Source organism: Crotalus tigris, unplaced genomic scaffold (assembly GCF_016545835.1).
Source record: "Crotalus tigris isolate CLP2741 ecotype Arizona unplaced genomic scaffold, ASM1654583v1 scf7180000017744.3724543626:3957646, whole genome shotgun sequence".
NCBI lineage: Eukaryota > Metazoa > Chordata > Lepidosauria > Squamata > Viperidae > Crotalus > Crotalus tigris.
The window spans coordinates 6276-26566 of NW_024096611.1; the positions used below are offsets into that span (position 1 = coordinate 6276).

General features: G+C 36.1%; 2 protein-coding genes across 8 annotated transcripts in view; both read right to left on the minus strand.

Moving 5' to 3' along the window:
- Positions 1-263: 263 nt before the first annotated feature.
- On the minus strand, positions 264-9914 carry LOC120306674 (lymphatic vessel endothelial hyaluronic acid receptor 1-like). Its single transcript, XM_039340291.1, has 4 exons — positions 9497-9914; positions 6289-6457; positions 5087-5226; positions 264-947 (listed from the first exon to the last, which is right to left on the minus strand). Exons 1-4 carry the CDS (start codon positions 9579-9581, stop codon positions 400-402), a joined length of 942 nt encoding a protein of 313 aa, XP_039196225.1. The 5' UTR covers positions 9582-9914; the 3' UTR covers positions 264-399.
- A 2250-nt stretch (positions 9915-12164) lies between these two features.
- The window catches only part of IRAG1 (inositol 1,4,5-triphosphate receptor associated 1), a 79910-nt gene continuing 71783 nt past the window's right edge, over positions 12165-20291 (minus strand). For all 7 annotated transcript variants that reach the window (XM_039340298.1, XM_039340294.1, XM_039340295.1 and 4 more), the window contains 2 exons: positions 18406-18531; positions 12165-16031 (listed from right to left, as the gene is read on the minus strand). In XM_039340298.1, the coding sequence (XP_039196232.1) occupies positions 15791-16031; positions 18406-18531 (367 nt within the window). In that variant the 3' untranslated portion in view covers positions 12165-15790. The remainder of the gene's footprint in view (positions 16032-18405; positions 18532-20291) is intronic.

The following is a 20291-nucleotide window of genomic DNA, read 5'->3' on the forward strand; positions in this document are numbered from 1 at the left end:
AATTTTAGAATATTATTATTATTATTATTAATAATAATAGTTTAGTATAGTGGAATTTTTATTATATTGTATTGTTTAGGAATTAGGATTTTAATTTGTTTATATGATTAAGTTTATTTGCAAATTGTTTATTCTGTGTTAAAGGGCGTTAAAGCGCATTATATTTGTTTATCTACATAGTTGGTTAATGTTAGCTAGATTATGATTATTATATTTTTTACCCTGTATTCAGCTCTGGGAAGTGGGGGAGGGGGGAGGGGGGAAAGGGGAGTGGGTTTGGGCTATATTTTGTAATTTTTGTAAAACTTTTTAATAAAAAAAAAAGGAAAAGACTATATTTCTGGTTATAATGGTTTGATTCATCTTGCCACCCCAAAAGGACATCTTTTAAGTTCCTCTCTAAGCCAGCAAAAATTTTAAACCTGAGGTTTTCCTTTGTCTTCTGTTTAACACAGAGATGCCCAACCTTTTGGGTACCAGGGACCGGTTATGTGGAGAGAGGTTTTTCCACAGACCAAAGGGTGTCTGGTTTTGTATGTTGAGTGCATCCCGTGGATGGGGCTTTGCTTGTTTGTGCGGACCGGTTGATGGCATGCTGTGGCCCGGTCTACGGAAGGGGGTTGGGGACCCCTGCTCTAACATAAAACCATGACATTCACAGCACTGAGTATGTCTATTACCTCCAAATGGGACACCCTCATTTTTAAAGGCAGTTCGTTTTTCAGTGAAAAGCCGATTTTCCTTCTCGGGAGTTGGTTCGGATGGTAAAGTTTCTGTTACACATATGATGCGATACTTTGGGGACTTTGGAGTTTTTAGTAACGGAGTTGTGTCAAACCCTCTGGTGGTATCCTGAAATGAGGCTGTTACGGTGGATTTCATCTCAGTGGAACTGTCTGGTAATGCAACTGTGCTTTGTTCCGGGATGCATGAATTAATCCACGTATCTGAAAAGAGGACGAGAAAACAATGAAATGAGATTTGTTGATGCTATTGTATGCAATATTTTTTATAAAAAACAGAATGCAGGTGACATCTTACTAAGCGTTATTCTACATAGCTAAAAGGAAGTACTGTAGAGTAATAGAGCAGTCCTATTAGATTACTCAGAGAGATCTGATGTTGAAGTATCTGTCAGATCTAACTCTTTGCTAGGTTTATCCCAGTAAGATGAAGTTCTGGAAGAAGCTGCTGTCATAATTCTTCCTCCCTGTTCCACTAATTGTTTCTAAGTGGGAGAGGATTCATTTAGATTTGTATAAAGTAATCTCATTTAGTTTCTGCATTTGGGTATGATGGATATGCAGATGTTTGAATTCAGTGGGCCTGTCTGACAAAATGACATTTAGTGGCGAGAAAAATAAGGTTTACACTTAGGCAAGAAAAATCAAATGCATGGTTATAGAATAGGCTCAATAGTAGTAACTGCGAGAGGATTCTTGAAGTCCTAGTGGAATATGAACCAGCAGTATGCTGCCAACAAAGTGCTAGGCTGCATTAGTATAGAATCAAGATCATATGAAGTTTTAAATACCACTTTATAATGCCTTGGTAAGACCTTTATAATGCCTTGGTAAGAATATTGAATCCAGTTTTGGTCTCCATAATAATAAAAAAATATTGAGACTCTAGAAAGAGTGCAGAGAAGAACAACAAAGAAGATTAGGGGATTGGATGCTAAAACAGATGCTAGAATTGAGTATGTCTAGTTTAATGAAAAGAAGGACTAGAGGTGACATGATAGTGTTCCAATATCTAAGGGGTTGCCAGAGAGTTGTCACTCTATTCTCCAAAGCACCTGAAGACAAGAAGAAATGAATGCAACCTAGTGAAGGAAAAAAGCAAACTAAAACTAAGGAGAAATTTCCTCACAGTTAAAATAATTAATCAGTGGAATGACTTGCCTCCAGAAATTGTTTTTAAGAAGAGACTGGGCAAGCATTTGTCTGAAATGGTAGAGGGTTTCCTGCTTAAGCAGGGGGTTGGACTAGAAGACTTCAAGGTCCCTTCCAACTCTATTATTCTGTTATTCACTTAAATTTGCAATTTTTACTGTTGGGCATTTTTGATATTGGAAAGAATCAAATGTCAGACTGTAATTGAGTCACTGAGGGAAGAATGCTATGGTGCCATGGATAACGTCCTGGCCACTATAAGATTGTGTTCTAAATCTCTCTGTATATAATATCTCTCCCTCCCTCCCTCTCTCTCTCTCTGTCTCATCAGTGTTTCACTTTGTTGCTTTTCCAATACAAAATTCAGTAGGTCGATGTTGACAAGATTAGAAAACTGAGGGGGCTATCAGAAAAAATAGAGGCAGCAGCAAGTCCAAGAAAATAAAGATGATGGTCGCAATTATATGTTTGAAGCCCCCACCTCACCAGTGCACAATAAAAGAAAGAGGATTTTAATCACATGGTTTAGCCACTATATTGATTATTTTTTACTCTCTGGTTATTGGTTAAAAATAACACAGTAAACTAGTGACTCTGCTTCCTTCCTCAGAGGGGTAAATAAAAACTAAGTGTGCTTTCTCAAGACCATAGAAAGCTAAATGGCTTTGTGTGGCATATTTATCTTGATACCTTGTTTCCTTTCTTAAAATATGCAATTAACCAGACTAGTAGGAAATTGAAGTTGGAGACCAGAGTGATTTTCTATAGAAATAAGAGAAGAAAGTATATGTCCCAGTTTCTACCGTGAGTTCTTGATGACAAATATACTGTATGTACAGGAGAGTAGAATCATGCACATTAATTGCATCTGAACAATTAACAGTGCATTTAGTTTGATCCTCTGGCCAGAAAAAACAATGATTTTAAAAGTCACCAATAGCATTGGTAGAAAAATCTCGATTTAAATGATCTTGTGGTAAGGTGTATCCCAACGTATTATGTATAAAGGACTACTGAGATTAAATAATTAGAGACTAGTGATTATTGATCAACTAGTGAGACCAAAAAAGAATTAGATTGATTAAATAATTTAAAGATCAAATTTCAATTTTTTATATTGCTTGAAAACTATTATAATACCCAAATGACTATACTATCTTAATATTTGTAGTGATGGAAGGAAATGACCCTTGCACTGATCTTGATGTCAGACTCTGACAGGAAATCTGATGACACATTTTAATGAACTGAATAGGATGTAAATGAAAGCTGTATTGTGATATTGCTATGAGTCTTTGTTGAAAAGCCAAAAGGATCATTGGGTTCTGCATTATACTATAAACATGCCTGTTACCATGATCAGCCATGGCAAAAAATATAGTTGTTTATTTGCTTGTTATTAAAGCAGACTCCTTTAAAAGAATTATGTGTCTTTAAAACAGAGCTTGTAGTTTAAAAATTAGTATTAGGATCATGTCTAGATTGCCCTTTTGAAATAGATAGACCAAAACATTCAGTACCCTAATATTGAATCATTTTCTTCACATATTTCCCTATAAGAGTTCTTAGGAGAACTGTGTTCAATAAGGCTGGGCATATGTCCTATGAATTAAATTATGGCCTATCTTGCAATTTTCTAGTGGCATATCTTCCATGTTTCAAGCAAGTGTCATCCAGTAAAACTCTTTATGGTTTTTCTCTTTATTTGGAGTCAAACAGAGTTTTTTTTAAACACTTCCTGAGATCTCAGAAAGTACATTACCACCCTAGATTGTCCAAGTGACCAAATTCTAATTCTAGAGAGGTACTGAAAGCCCCATAATCATTTCTGATTAAAAGATGTACTTCTCCATCAATTGATGCCATTGAGATAAATATGGGTAGAATTCCAGATGACAACATAGGAATTCCAGGTTCCTTGCAAATATAAATCAGATTACAATATTCTTTATTCTGGTCCATTTGATTATTTTAGAGGGCAAAATGTTGTGCAGTTTTCTTTTTTTTTTAAATGTTCTTTCATGAGATTTATTTATTTCTCTGATTTAAAAGCCACCAATTCTACTCAAAGTGACAAATATTTGGAAAAAAATATTAAATTAAGACTACTACTGTAGTGAAACCAGTGCTTTTTTTGTCATAGAACACACCGGAAGGGAGTTCCGGCACCTTTTTTCAACTGATTTTCCAAGTTTTAAAAGTAACTTTTGAAAATTTGATGTTTGGTCCACATGGACTTGAATCGCCCTGTCGAGCATAGCAGATCGGCGGAAAAATCACTGAAACGGTGCATCTGGGCTGCTTGTGTGTCGATTCCGATGCATGCATACTTCGTCCATGCTGGTTGTGATGCTGCTGCTCGGCTTGTGGCACTGCTCAGCTTGTGATTGGTCGTGTGGTCGCGCACTGAGTGTTTACTGTGGGTGGCGACCGTTATGTTTCATTGCACAACTGACATGTGTGGGTGTGTGTACAGTGATTAACTATGTGCTAAAGGTAAATAATTTCTTTATTTTAAAAAATAAATTTTTAGTGTAAAATTTACTATGAACATTTGCTTTAAATACAATAAATATATATATTAAAAGATTAACAAGGTGTGAACTCCAGCACTTTTTTTCTTACAAAAAAAGCACTGAGTGAAGCTAATGATTAGCAAGCACTATGATAGAGATGCTATGTGTCTTTATAGATTTTGTATCTCTGAGAGAGTATGGCCAAGTGCAAATCCCCAAAAAGTGCATTCTCTAAGTTGGGAGCAAAGCAGGTGAAGGAACTGTCCTAAGAAGAGAAGTCAACTTCAGAAGAATTTCTTGCAAATATTAATGATGATCCATCCCTAACCTTAATACAATATAACTTTTTGAATTAGAGAACAATATATTTTGGGCACACCTAAAGCAATTTAAATTTCATAATGCTCTTTCATGCTACAAACTTTGACTAAGGGAAAAACAAGTAAACTTGTCAACTGTGGCTTAGCTGACTTGTTAATAGTTTAACTTACAATTTCTGAGTTTCTCAAGCTCTCCAGGACGCTGTTGTGCAGTGAATTGGTTTATATTGGAATCCAAGAAGTTGGCCACAATCTTCTAGCAGTATGGAAATCTTCACAAATATTATTACTTTAATTCTTTCATGAGGGATTTTGGTGAAAAATATTATTACAATCCATATCTCATCCCACTTACCTGAAGAATTATAACAATAAACACGAGCTTTCCTGTCTAGTTTCATTCTCCAGCTGGAAATCCCAGTTTTATTCTGACCGCATTTTTCATTTGGAGTTACACGAGAAATTACAGCATAGCCTTCTGCTACCCAGCCAAAACTAGAGTGAAAAGCATTAATTTCTATTAGCTATATGACCTTAGCAACAATGAAGTGTCACTATTCAAAGTTTATATATACAGTACTATACAGAACAGTGTTTCTTGGCCTTGGCAACTTGAATATGTGTGGACTTCAATTCCCAGAATTTCCCAGCCAGCATTCTTCCCCAATATTATTCTTCAGTTTTATGATTCCACCTTCCTTGTTCAGTTCTGAAGCTAATAGCATCATATATGAGCTTACTTTCTCAGCCTACTATTTTTTTACTCAGAGGGAAATGATTATTTTCAGGGTTAAAGTTTGAAGTCCACAGTAAGTGGTCTCCTCCCATAAACCTTTGGCTGTGGTTTTCAGAGTCTCTCCAAAAGTTATAGGTTTTAATGTTTCAAAAGGGGAAAGCTATGAAATACATGGTAAATCATAATTAGTGCTATTAATTTTAATTAAAATAAAGTCAATAGATATTTGTTTTTGTCTTGACAATTCATTTTCATTTGGGGGAGTTTGCACAGGTCACTTTTCTCAAGTGCCATGTGTAATCCACAGCCTGAATCATTTGTGCAAAAAGTAAAAAAGATTTAAAAATGTCCAGGTTAGGTGCAGTGAAAAGCAACCCTCAGTGACACAGGATGATTCATCCTTTGGAAAACTGAGGAGAATTTCGAGAAGTTTGTGATATTCACAAACAATTTCTGTTTCAAATTTCAAGGTGGCAAAAGTTGCACATTATTAGATATACATTTAAGTGCACCTCAAGTGCTTATCTGAAGCCACACTCCTTCATATTTATACACAAATAATATACATGATGGTTTTCAGTCTATCCATATGAATCTGGGAGAAAAAAGGAAATAAATTTATTTTGGGAATAAATAACCAACTTTTTCTGTTATAAAGAATAAGAGGGGCTAATTAATTTTTAATTGTTTGCATGCTTCCAATCTTAATTTATTTCTGAGTAATAATAATAACTTTATTTAAAAAATGGCATGAAAAAAGGTAATCCGTATGCACGTTAGCATAAAACAGTAAAAGTAAAGGTTGGAAAGATTTTCTGTACCTGCAAGTTTCAAAGCCATGCTTCCAAGCAGCTTCAATCTTGGATTTTTGTGCTAGTGTTAATCCCAGCTGCCTACAAACTGTTTTTGCTTCAGCAAAATTAAAATTGGTTCCATTCTTGGCTGCAACAAGCGCTACACCTGCAATTCTGCAGTTGGTCATGTAAATATCTGCAAATAAGCAGAAATATATCAAAGTGATTACTTATGGATATTTAATATTTACATGTTTATTTGCATTTCAAAATATGTACCTTTACTCAGTACTAATTCACTAATATTCAAAGGAGTGATAGAGATCCCCTGCTATTACAGATGGTGGTGCTGCATACATCCAAGATATTTTAGCTATAGGTTTTTACTTATAGGATCCAATTGGTATAATGCTTAGAATAGCATTATAAATTCAACTGGTGGAGAGATTGTGGTCCAATACATTCCATTGGTATCCAGTTGGGGGAGATGGATTTGAACGTCAGACAAGGACAGGGAAGAACTGCTTTCAAACATCAGATTAATTTCCTAGAGACCTTGGTGTGGCATTTCTCTCTCTACCAAAACTGCCAAACACTATGGGATCTGGGAAGTGGGGTTGAGCAAACACAATTTGGTGTGGGCCAAACCATGTATCCAGCCTTGAAAAATCCTGGACAATGCCCCTTTTGGGGATTTACAAAGTAAGCTGGTGAAACTTTTGAAGACCCCCTTTGATTACCAAAGATTGATGAAAGATCAAATCTGCAACAACATTGGAATGATTTAAAGGTTAAGACCATTTAAGAACAAAAAGAAGAAATATAAAGTGGGACTATTTGATCAGGGATAAAGTGTTTGATATCTTGGGAAGTTGTAATTTCTAACATCTAATGGACTTTTTGCTGAACCAGGACTGAAAAAGATAAAAAATTATGGATTACATATAAATAACAGTTAAGCTATGGGAAGAGGGTTTTTTTATTTGTAATTTTAAAAGAGGGTGAAAAGTTACTATATTAGCTTATGCTTGGTACTGTATGACAAAGGTTGAACGCCACATATCTTTATTATTGCTTTGTTTCTTTTTTCCTTTTTTGTTTTCCCTACACCTTTTGAACTTGTCTTTAACTTTTCTTTTTCCTTCTAGTTTATTTTATTTTAGTCTTTACTAAAAATGTCAATAACATTATTTTTTTTTAAAAAAAAGATTTGGAGTGGGTAATGAAAGGTCCAGACAGTCTGATGCATGAGAAACAAGGATAGTAAATTATTATTATTATTATTATTATTATTATTATTATTATTATTATTATTTGGGAGGGACCTTGGAGGTCATCTAGTCCAACCCCCTGCTCAGGCAGGAAACCCTATACCATTTCAGACAAATGGCTGTCCAGTCTCTTCTTAAAAACTTCCAGTGTTGGAGCATTCACAACTTCTGGAGGCAAGTCGTTCCACTGATTAATTGTTCTAACTGTCAGGAAATTTCTCCTTAGTTCTAGGTTGCTTCTCTCTTTATTAGTTTCCATCTGTTGCTTCTTGTTCTGCCTTCAGGTGTTTTGGAGAATAGCTTGACTCCCTCTTCTTTGTGGCAACCCCTGAGATATTGGAACACTGCTATCATGTCACCCCTAGTCCTTCTCTTCATTAAACTAGACATAGGGAAGAGGGTGCCAGAAAGAGAGAAAATTGGGTTTCCAAAGAAAGAGAATTAGGGGTTCTGTTTGTTTTGAACTCACATACACATTTCCCCCAACAAATCATCCTTAAAGAAATGCAACCTTCAGGGAAGAAAGCCCTTGACCAGTTTTGTCGTACAGCTTAGTCTAGTCCAGGGGTGGGCAACCTTGGCTCTTTTATGACTCGTGGACTTCAACTCCCAGAATCCCTGAGTCAGCCATGCTGAGGGGAAAGGGAGAGGTTTCCAAGCTGAGCCATGCTGGCTCAGGAATTCTGGGAGTTGAAGTCCACGAGTCATAAAAGAGAACAAGGTTGCCTACCCCTGGTCTAGTCTATGCATTCTAACTTCAGTAGGCTTAGCACTACTCTTAATTTCCTTCTATCCTTTCCAAATGAATCCTTCCTTTCCTCCAGTAATACTCAGTAATTTCTACAGCAAGTCTGTTGTCACTATCTCATAATGTCTTTCCAATATGATCAGTCAACAATGGCATCTCCACTGCTGACTGCCTGTTATAATAAAAATATAATTTTTCCAGTGAAGTTTTTATGACTAAATTGAATTTGTTGACAGCATGAAAATAATAATGAATTTAGACTTTCTAATACTTGCATATTTTAACACAAAGACATCCACAACAGTGGTGATACCTGAAAACTAAAACCATCCCTCAAAATACTATCACTAAATATATCCCAGAAGAATAGATCAAAAGGTTTGATGATTGAGACAAATTCTGAATGTAGGAAGAAGCAGACTTTTAGTATAAGAAACATTCTTTTTAAAAGTAAGTTGCTAATAGTTTTTATACAAAAGCAAAAAAGGTCCTTACTGTTCTCATCCTTAATGTTCTGTATATATATTTTCTCATCTCGCTATAAGATGAAACTACAGCATATTACCTAGCAGAACACGCATTCTGAATATCCAAGGTACTTGTTTTTGTAATATCAAATGTAATTATTTTTCATTTGGGAACTGTTTCTCTTTTCATTTGACATCTTATCCATGCCTCCTATCCCATCCATGCCTCCTAATTTGCTGCAGTCCTTCAACCACATGACAAAATTAGCTCTAGGCCATGAAAATTCCATCCTTATCTTAAACTGACATATTTTTGTTAGAAAGGAGACACTGAACCAACCAGTAAAGTATATTTGAATGAGCAAAAATAAATTCAATAAATAAAACTCATTCTGCACATTGCAACTAACTTTGCTAGTTTGCACAGCATCTTCTTCCTAATTGGTTTGCCAATTTGAGAAACAAAACTGGCTAGTGTTCTTCGTAATCTGAACAAATTGAGGCTCGATCATTTGCTACAACTATGCTAGAACCTTGGCCATTAAACTTTTCTTAGACTTTAAGGTGCCATAAACTTTTTTAAAATGTTTCTTGCTCTAAAATAAATTTTAAAAAGACCAATACTGTTGTTCCTGGAAATAACTGTGCTCCCTTCCCTACCTTACAATATTGCAATTTTTGTTCAAAAGATACCCTTCCTTGGTGCAATACAGAATATACTGAAAAACTAGCAGTTTATGGAAACTTACTTTTCAGAAGAATTACATCTTGTGTTATGAAGTTTGCCACACAGATTGAGAAGAAAAAAGAGACAGTTCTACCATGGAATGCCATTGTTGGTAACACCAAAGGGTTGAGAGATTCAGATTGTTGCTTTTCCTCTGATGTTGGGAATGCAGTGTGATGCTATATTACTCCTTGAACACGTCCAATATGTTCTTTTCTCATGAGTTGCTAAATAGCTTCTTCTTCTTTACTTCCTCTTTTATCACTTTGGTGTCAAGGATGCCAAACAGCCACTGACTATTTTACAAGCAAAGCTGAACTTATTGCTCTGCTCAAAAGCCATTCACTGACTAAGGTCACTATCTGAAAACACATGACAGCTCCCTCCCCTTCCCAACCTGTCATGGGCAGTCTGGAAAATACAATGAGTGCTGACTCAGAAAATATACATCTGAGGAAGAGAGATAACATAGTGTAATAGTCTTGTTCTTATAAACAGTGGGAAGATTTCCCAGTGTACCTCAGGTGGTTATCCTGTAATAGTTCCTGTTTAGTCACTTGCTGTTTGCTCATCCTTCATCCAACTCATGCAGCCGTTTACAAGAAAAAAGATATAACATGGGTTGGCTACTTGTGATGGAAGAATCTATCTATGCATTGAATCAGGATGTCTAAACTATTTTCAGAATGGATGTTGGATTAAAGCTGGAATGAATTTAATGACTTCAAGGAATATCTATTCCCATATTCTTGGACCTTAAGATGCCCCAGCAAAATGAGGCAAGAGGATTCCTACTCCAAAAAAGGTCTTTCCAAGTGTGGAAGGAAGGTTTGCCTAATATCCACATTATCCAGCTACTAGGACAGCGGTTCTCAAACTGTTTGATCCAATTAACCTGTTTTTTAGTTTTGAATGTCATTAAATGTACCATCAAACCAGACTGTTGTTTCACACAAGCATTTCAGTAGCATCAATCCAAAACTCAATCTTTGATTTACAAATAAAACGGTTCCCTTTACCCCCAGGATAAGCCCAAATTAACCTCTTAGTCTTAGAGGTAACTACTCCCAGTTTTAAGAACCACTAGCCTGAGGCCTACATGAAGATGTACATGGCGTTCTCTTGGCAAGAATATGGAAGTGATTTTTTATTGCCTGATGCTGGATGTCCTTTTGATTTTCTAGCTTGGCATACAGCTAGTCTTCCAACTTACTATTAACCAAGAAGAACCCTACTTACCTTTTCCTTGATCAGCCAAGGTCAACTAGGTGCACTGTCTACTGAGATGGAAAACATAAATAAGAAACTTTAAAACAGGTGGGAAAATTATAGTTGTGTACTGTAGATGATACTTGCTACAGTTTCCAACAATCAGACCCTACAAAGCCAATGAGGAAGATTACTAGCAGCAGTATGGGTGGGGAAATGTCAGGGTACTCTAAACCAATATCATCTGTCCTAGTGAGCACCAGATATGCATGCTACATTTCTTGCTCTTTCCCACCATAGAAATTGGTCTTCAGATTTAACAAAAAAATAGGCTTGTCAATTGTGCAAATGCAGAAAAGGGAAAATATATGCTTAGGAAACTACAATGACTCAATTCATTGAGTCATTCGTTCATTCATTCATTCAATCGATCAATCAATTAATCAATCAATTTATCAATTTCTATAGCTACCCATCTCTGTCAATGACTTACAATTAAATTAAAAATACTAAAAACATTTTAAAACAATAAAAACTCTAAAAACCTCCAGATTAAATATACATACTTGGCCGGTTGTACTTATAGGACATAAGACAGATCTTTCTTGGTGGCTCCTCCCAGACTTAAGAAGTTATCAAAGAAGAGGTCATCAATTTCTTGTGAAGCCCAAAATCTTCTTTATTTAGGGTGAGCTTTTAATTTCCCCGAGTCCCATCTGTTTTAATGTCCTATTTGTTATCAATAGAATTTTATATTTTAGATATATTTTAGTTAATTAACATTTTTGTTATTTTTTTGGTAGATTAAAAAATCCATTTTATATGTCTATGGCCAGACAATCTATTCTCCACACTACACCACTTAACCACATTGTAAAATTTGGGAGTCCTATAAACTTTGATTTGACACCATGTAGCTTAAGACTAGGGAAATGATGGTTCCAGGTGTTGTTTAACCACAAATCCCAACTTCTCTCACCATTGTAGTTGAGGCTACTGGGAGTTGAAATTAAGCAACATTTAAGCACAGATTTTCCATCTTTCATGTAGCCAAATATGTTAAATGAAAGTAATTTTGAATATAGTAGGGATCAAAAGTGGTGTTTGCTCAGTTTTCTGACCTCTGTTCCAAAATTGCCTTAAGTACTGTGCATCCTGTGGGCGGAGGCACCACTTGCTTTGCCTCAGACAACAAAATGTTCTCAGGCAGGCCTGTATAGAAATTATACAAAATGCCTTTAAAGTACAAAGGAAGTGTAAAAATGAATAATCATCATTTTTTGCTTCCTTATTGGTTTACGGGCAAGACTCCTATCTATGAAGACAGAACAGTTGTGAACTTCAGTGTTTATTCTGTGCTATAAAGCAACATCTGGCAGAATAAAAATCTTAGTATGTTCATACTAAAATGTGTTCTCTAGAGGAATTGCTGTTATATGCACAAACACAAAATGTATAAATCACATGAGTAACACAAAAGATTCTGAAACAATGTTTTTATTTTCAAAACTCAAGTATGTGATGCTATACAGTACAATACTAGCACACCTGTGCAAAATCTTACAAGATTTAAACAAAAATTAGTGATTCTTGAATTCCTCCTACTTTAAATACCAGTGCTGTGCACAAGAAACAAATGTGTCTTATTAAAGCCAAATAAATAAATATTGCACTTCAGGAAAAAAAACAAAATCAACCAACCAGACCCTTTAATAGCACTTATTTGGTGCAAATGGAATAAGATGATCTAGTCAATTAAGTGTATAAATCCTGTACATTTGAAAATATAAAAATGTCTATGTTCTGATGTTGTAATGAAACAAAGGCCCTGGTTTTTAAAAATTATTTTTCACAAAAGAGAGTCATTGATTTGTTTCTCAACCTGCCAATAACCCCCAATGAACTAATTTTATGCATTATAATTATAGGCGGCTTCAAATCCTATTAATGAAAAAGTAATGGTCTGGAGACAGCTGAAGAAAAACTGTTTATCTCAGTACTTTGCTTTGTAAAGACAGTCATTCACCTTTCATATAATAGTCTACTCTCAAGGATGGATCAGTTGTTCTAACATTGAGTTTTTTATTTGTCCATTAATTCTTAATCTGAGTAAACATGCTTAACCTTTTGTGTGTAAAGCATTTCATGACCTTTTTTCTTACACTAGAATGAAAACTGTATTGTGGGTATGTCTTATTAATGAAGTTACTTAATTCAAAAGACAGCAGTTTGTTTGATTCCTTAGCCTCTTTCACTCACTCTTCCAGGTTGACAGCAAATAATACACATTCTCACCAGCCTTACTGAACATGCTTAATACTATTATTTTATTTACCTATGGCCATCTAGAGATTGATCCATGCTAAAATTTTACACCAAGTTGTGTTGAACATCAGTGGTAGCACTTCATTTATTGACCTCTAGGTATTCAAAACACTTAACATAAAACGTGCAAATTATGTTTGGGAGAAGCTTCTACTTCAAACAATTTCATACCTATTTCCTGCTTATTATATTGAAAGACAGCTTACCAGTAATCTAGAGCAAAATTTCACCCTGGGCTCTGCCTTTTAGTACTTCTCAAGGTGAAGAACAGAGTGGCAGATTTTGTTTTTACCATGCTTTACTTTATGAGATACTTCAGCCTGAATGCTGCAGGAATACTCTGACAACATTATGAGTGACAGGACCAAACATTTTATGCTCAATCGTTTGTTTGTTTGTTTTTTAAATTTGGGAAACGTGAAGATCCAAATAAGTACTTTTAAGCCTTAAAGAGGTTTGTCATACCCATGTAGCAGCTATAGGGACAAAACAAAGCCCTCCCCCCCCTCAAATGCTGTTAGAACTTGTCTGTTTTTTCATTCTGGATTGGTGGCACTTTCTAGGGCATTCTGGGAACTGCAAGCTGCTTACTAGCCTTGGAACACAAGCCACTCAGGCTGAGGTAAGACAGAACCTGGTCACCCACATACACACTTCAGGGAAACTTTCATATCCTGAATATTTTTGTCAAATAGCCCCCTTTAAACACCAAATAATGCAAGTAAATTTTGGAGAAGGGTTAAGGCAGTGTGATCTCAGCATGCATCATGCTTTTGCCAAGAAATAATTTTACAAATTAGTAAAAAAATATTTGCAGGGGCTGTTTGCATTACAGTGGCTGAAATGAACCAGACAGGAATGCTTGAACTGCACCATTCTTTCTTTCTGATCTTAAGCATTTCTATTTGGAAGCAAGTCCTGTTACTCAGTTGACTTATTTATGCGAGCTTATGCTTGCAGTTTGATTGTTCCTAACTTTGAATTGTGTCAGGAAATCTATTTATACTGCAGGAACAAAAATCCTCTCTTTTGATTCCAAGGAGCATCTCCTGCCAACCTACCAAAAAGCTGTCTTTTGTTCCAGACATTTAGATTTAATTGTATATGTTAATGTTCACTACAGCAGAGATCCCCAACCTTTTGGACACCAGGGACCAGCGCTGTGGAGAAAGGTTTTTCCGCGGACCGCAGGGAGTGTGGTTTTGCATACTGCCTGCATCCTGCGGATGGAAATTTCCTTGTTTGTGCGTCCTCGTTGCTGGCATGCTGCGAACCAGTGCTGGTCCACAGAATATGAAAAAGTGTTGCTGTTGAGGTGTTAACAGCATTTTCACACATGACTTTTTAAAAAATGACAAACAAACCTCAGCCTGATGTGTATATAAGGATAACCCATGAGGGTTAATTGATAATACTTAGCCAATGTCAAATCAAATCATGACTTATTTTTTTGTGGGAAAAAGACCTTCTAGTTCACCAGAATAAAGTGAACAGAGATTAGGCAAATGTTCACATTCTTCCTGAAAACACTATCTGTTAAACTATCTTTACTTTGGATTTAACATATTAGCTGCTATTGTTCTAAAAAAGCAAAAATAAGGGGGGGAAACCTTAAGTATTTTATTCAATTGATTAGTACTTCATAAGAATGCCCCCATTTGTCATTTAAAACCACACATCCTTGCCTTGCCCACCCTCACACTTCATGTGAAATACAATTCTGTACTTATGAGGCAATGGTTCTGCAAACTGTAATACATATAACACATTGACTGAATTTACACACTAAGCAAAATTTGGTTTGTTTTCATCTTAGCATATTTTTGGGCAGAGCTGTGCAAATCCAACTGACTATGGTTTATTCCAGTGGTTCTCAACCTGTGGTCTGCAGACCTCTGGAGAGCCATGATGTTATCACAGGGGATCTGAGAAGGCTTGAAGAAATGTTATGATTTAAATCTTGAGTTAAGTCTTGGAGGTCCATGGCCATGGTCTGAGGCCATAAAAGATATTTTTAAAGGGAGTCCATGTTGAAGAACAGGTTGTGAACCACTGGTTTTTCAATAAAATACAATAAAATAAACATGGTTTAGTATGATCTGTGAACCTAACTATTACTATAATACTATTATATCTTACTGGAACATGGTAGAACTTTATGGATGTAGTTCTTGTAAAGTTTCACCTTAAAAAAAGGTAATTAACAAAAAAATGTCCCTACTATTTTTGTGGTGAGGGTAGCAAGAAACTTGTCTCATAAGTATAGAATCTGCTTATAACAAAACATTTCGGTGTTTTGCAGTTTTACCATTAGCTCATCCCTATGATTGTGAAATCAAATGCAGACCTCTAAGATGTTCGTAAACAGCAGCCAAACTGAAATTTATAGGAAGAATTAATGCTAGCAGTTATGTAACAGGAAATCCGTTGTGACATTTTGTAGGACTGGACTTTACATTCCACTGATGAACTTCTCTATCCCAGTTTTTGATCGGCTGCTATCTTTGTCTTTCCCATACAATCCTTCTAATATTCAGACATATCAATCAAATAACAATTACCGTAACAGAGAAAACGAGATTTATTGGCTGGGGTGGCTGGTTAATTAAAAACCACAATGCATTCACAAAACTGATGACATAAAAGAAACGAAGCAGTGGTTTGTTGATTACATATAACCATCACAGGAGTGGCAGTGCTTTGCATTGTTCATCTCAAGTTTCGAAAAGGGTTATTCCTGATGTCTCTTCAATGGTTTTTTTTCCCCTCAGGTGTGATTTTGTTACTGGTCATGTTGCAGTCCTGAATTTCCCCAAGAATACCGATGGGCAGCAGAACAGGCAGGTTTCACTTGCGCTCCATCTGATCCCTCCGTATAGGAGAAGAAGTAATTGTATAAACTGGAGGTCCCCAACACTACAGCAAAAACTGTAATAATGGCTGCTACAATCCAGAGCACATTCCCATGTTTATGCAGTTTGGGATACAGTATCTGTACATAATGGATAACAACTTCAAGTTTGCTGTAAAATGGGGGGGGGGAAGGAATAAATAAAAACAATAAAATGAGTTTTTTGGAAGCATTCCAAATCATAGGTTTCTACTACCTACAATGCTACCATCTCCTTTAAGGCTCCGACTTAATACTTGATTTATTGAGTCTTGTGCTGAATCTAACAGCTAGGGTGGCCCACATTATGGCAGAAGTTATTCTTCTTTATCTATTTGGATTCTCTTGTTTGCTCAAATCTAAGGATTTATATAATATAAAAGTCTCTCTTTAAATTTTATATTAAAGGCATTAGAAAGAGGAAAAAAGCAATATAAACAGCAAGTAGAGCATCAGTGCTACAGTCAAAAGTTGTTATTACATTCTCAAAGCAACCCAAGTTCTCAATGGCTGTAGTCACTTTATAATTTTTTTAAAAAAAACAGAGTAACAGAATGTTAGAAAGGTCTTTGGGGATTTTCTCGTCCAACCCCCTGCTCAAGCAGGATACCCAAATCCAACATTCATTTTATTTTATTCAGCTAATTTATATAACTACCCATCTCACAAAGACACGTATAAAAATCAACAGCCAACTAACACAATATCACAAATATTACAGGTATCTACAACCATCCGATTCCCAAGGCTTGGGAGAACAATTTTCAGAAAGTCACTGAAATGGGAGCAAAAAGTATCACTGAGGGGATATTATTCCAAAGAGCAGGCACTGCCACCAAGAAGGCATAATTCCTGTACCTCACAAGATGACGTATTTTGAACCTGAAATTTGCCTAATCTGCCTGACTTCACCAATTGGATGGAAAAGTTGGAGACAAGCTGTCCATCAAGAAACTAAGCCCTATGGCAACCAGTGTAGGGCACTCTCACACTGACTGAATCCAAACACGGAGAAAGAAGAACCACCACAAAATGATGTCTCCCACTTCTGGTGCAAAAGGACACCAAGATTAATTGTTGTGGAAGCCACTGAGAGATCAAGGAGCATTCGGATGAATGTACCACCCTCATCCTGACTCCACCACAGGCTATCGTAAAGTGTGACCAATATTGTCCCCATACTAAACCCTGACCTAAAACTTGACAAAGTAGATAATCTATTTCTTCCAGGGTCCTCTGGAACTGAAGCCTGACCATCCCCTCCATCACAGAAAAGGGAGGTTGGAGATTTGATGGAAATTAATCTGGATGGTTGGGTCCAGCAATGGCCTCTTAAGGAGAGGGTACTTGACAGCCTTTCGAGGCTGAGGAAACCATCCCCCAACTCTGAGTGGATCTGGATAACTTCAGTTGCCAGAAAGTGAGAATATTCCTCATAGTAGTTCTGTAGATGGTTCTGTGACTTATCCCTCCCCAGCAGAGAGTGGGTCACTTTCAGTAGGCCTACTGATTGATGCAATAAGTGTAGACTAATAATTTTGCTTTGTTGCATGTTGTCACCATGATGTAAGCCTTAACATGAGTTCTTGCTTATGTTTGGTTGGTTCTGATTTTTGCCTTTCCCAAATGTCAGTCTACGCTTTCCTTATTGTGCTTCAACTCCTGGAGCACCTCAGAAAAACAAGACACACCCTAGGTTAAAACTAGAAGAGAACCACCCTATGTTCTATAAAATAATCCAATATTTTCATTAAATTTGGTTTTTCTTCACAATTATACTGGCTCAAATGTACAATAAGAAAATTAGAAGTACAATTCTGGTTTACTCACTATTGCATTCACATATAATTTTCAAGGTCTTTTAATTCTAAATTAATTTGTAATGAAAAGGCAAGATTACAAAAGCCAGAATGACCTGTTCCCCTTGCTTTTCACCTACATAACATAAATAAAATAAGTCAGGTTCAAAGGCATTACATCTCAAATATGGAATAGCCTTTTTATCTATGGCTTTATAACATTTTTTCTCTGATTTATACTGAACAAATGGAATGTCAATCTAAAATCATATAAAAGAATTATGACAACACAGGGACTAAGTTCATAAACATACTCCCCTTCTCCCAATAATTATATAACTGAAAGTTTTCTCAGAATTTTAAAATTATTTCGCCCAGAATCATGCATTTCTCCTTCAACCAAATCTTTTTCTAAGCACCTTGGGATTAAAAAACAACGGATGAATGATCTGCAAAAGGGATTAGCCTGTACGGAATTATTTCTGTACAAGATTCTGCAACTTTTATACCAATTCTCCGGTTTTATAAATGAATAAGGGGTTGGCATATTTTGTTTTAACGTTGTATTTTAAAAGAGAGATGATTGAAAACAAACTTCTTTGATCGTGATCCTGATCTATTCAATTGTTGGCCATTCCACACAGAAACAGCCATTTAATCAGAAAAAACAATAGTCTCCTTTACATTATGAATAAACAATGTTCTTACCTCTGTGGCTTGCTAATCTTATCATTTTCAACGGGCAAAAAATCCTTGAGTTTTTCATGAATTTTCTCTTCATTGTCTTCTTTCAGCTCTTCACTTTCCTTGTTTTTCTTTAGGCCTTCTTGATAGCTGTAAAAGTATAGATTCATGGTAAGATTAGAGCTGAAATCAATGGTTGACTGATTGGGGAGGGGCAGTTCAGATCATTCCTAAAAGGAGACAGTTTGGAAATGTTCAGAGTCAAGGAAACATTTTGATGAACATTTTAGACCTCTAATTTTATAAAAATTATATAGCAATAGCTAGTATATTACTAGTGAGATGAATTTGAACACAGCTTGGGAAACCACAATTCAGTTCAGCTCTATTCTTTTGTGCTACCAAATCCATTGGCAAACTCAGAATTGTATTTACAGTACTTAAAGAAAAAAGAAGATTAGGGAGGAGTAGAACCAATTTCTCAATTATATTATGTGTCACTTCTCTTTTAGGACCGCCAGTCCATAAATTGCATTCATGATGACTTCCAGAACATTGAAATTCTTGGTCTATGGAAGTCTAGAGAACCATTTCCCCTGCCATATTTATTAATTGACCCATGGGGTCACGAAGAGTTGGACTTAGCCACTGAACAATAACAACAAATTTATTCATTCCTGATGTAGGGATTCATGGATCAGAATAAGGAACTGTACACATTCAGGACAAAACCAGCAGTAAGGCTTCAGTTCATTTTTATCATGTCTGTAGCCAGAATATTGTTGAAGTTTTCTAAAGTCTAATCTGATTTCAGGTCTGGGGTTGAAAAGTTTTAAAATATATTGCCCCTGCCTAAATTTGATTTTTTTCTCAATTATCTGAATAATATATAGCAAGGGCCCCAACCCCCCCCCCCCCGGTCCATGACATGCCTGAAACCGGTTCGTGCAAACAAGCAAAGCCCCACCCACAGGATGCAAGCAGTACATGAAACCACATCGCCTCCGGTCTGCAGAAAAACTCTCTCCATGGAATCGGTCGGTGGTGCTCAAAAGGTTGGGGACCTCTGATACATAGCACTAGCATTAAAAAGTATGCTCTGAAATTTGTTTCCTGAATACATGAAACTAGACACCCCTCAAAGCCATCTGCCCCACATCATCATTTGGTTTGCAGCCACATTAAATATGGAACCCAGACTCTTGGTCTTAGTTAAGATCCTCCACTGAAAAACCCACTTGAAAGTACATGCAGAGTTAAATGAATCTCTAGCGCAGAGCATACATGCCTATAAAGATATTAGACAGGGATGTATTCTAATGGTTTTTAATCTCTATGTCAATGATCTTCCAGGATTCCAGTATATCAGTGTATCAGACACTCATATCCCAAAGATTTATTTATTAATATTCTTCTATTATGTTGACTTCTGGCTGATAGCAATACTTACTACATTTTTAATTATACATACACATCAATAAACTCAAATCTAAAGTGATGGTATTTAGCAAAAAAAAAAGTCTGAAAAATAATTGGCAGTTGGATGGCGAGAGTATTAAATAAGTGAATTCTTTCACTTATTTAGGAATGATTTTTACCAACACAGGATTGTGGGCAAATAATTTCAAAAGAAATTTGATGAGGGCAGAGACAAGCACCCAAATAATTGTATATATTACTTAATTACAATTACCTAGATAACTTGACATAGAACTGTGGGATTTTACAAAGGCTACCTCCTGTGAGTAAGCTCAGATCTGTTTCTTAAGAAGCATATTAGGAACTCATAAGAACACGTCAGCTTCCATGGTCAGAGCAGAAGTAGGTCTCCACTCTATACACAGCCACTCATCAATAAAACTATTAGCAGAGGATCCATTCAAAGGACCCTGATAGGTTACCCAAATATG

Excerpts from the sequence above, each read along its gene's own strand:
- LOC120306674 (XM_039340291.1), bottom strand. The coding sequence starts at position 9,581 with ATGGCATTCCATGGTAGAACTGTCTCTTTTTTCTTCTCAATCTGTGTG. Across the intron at positions 6,458-9,496 it reads AGATGTAATTCTTCTGAAAA|ATATTTACATGACCAACTGC; the intron begins GTAAGTTTCCAT and ends GCTTATTTGCAG. Across the intron at positions 948-5,086 it reads TTATTGTTATAATTCTTCAG|ATACGTGGATTAATTCATGC; the intron begins GTAAGTGGGATG and ends TCCTCTTTTCAG.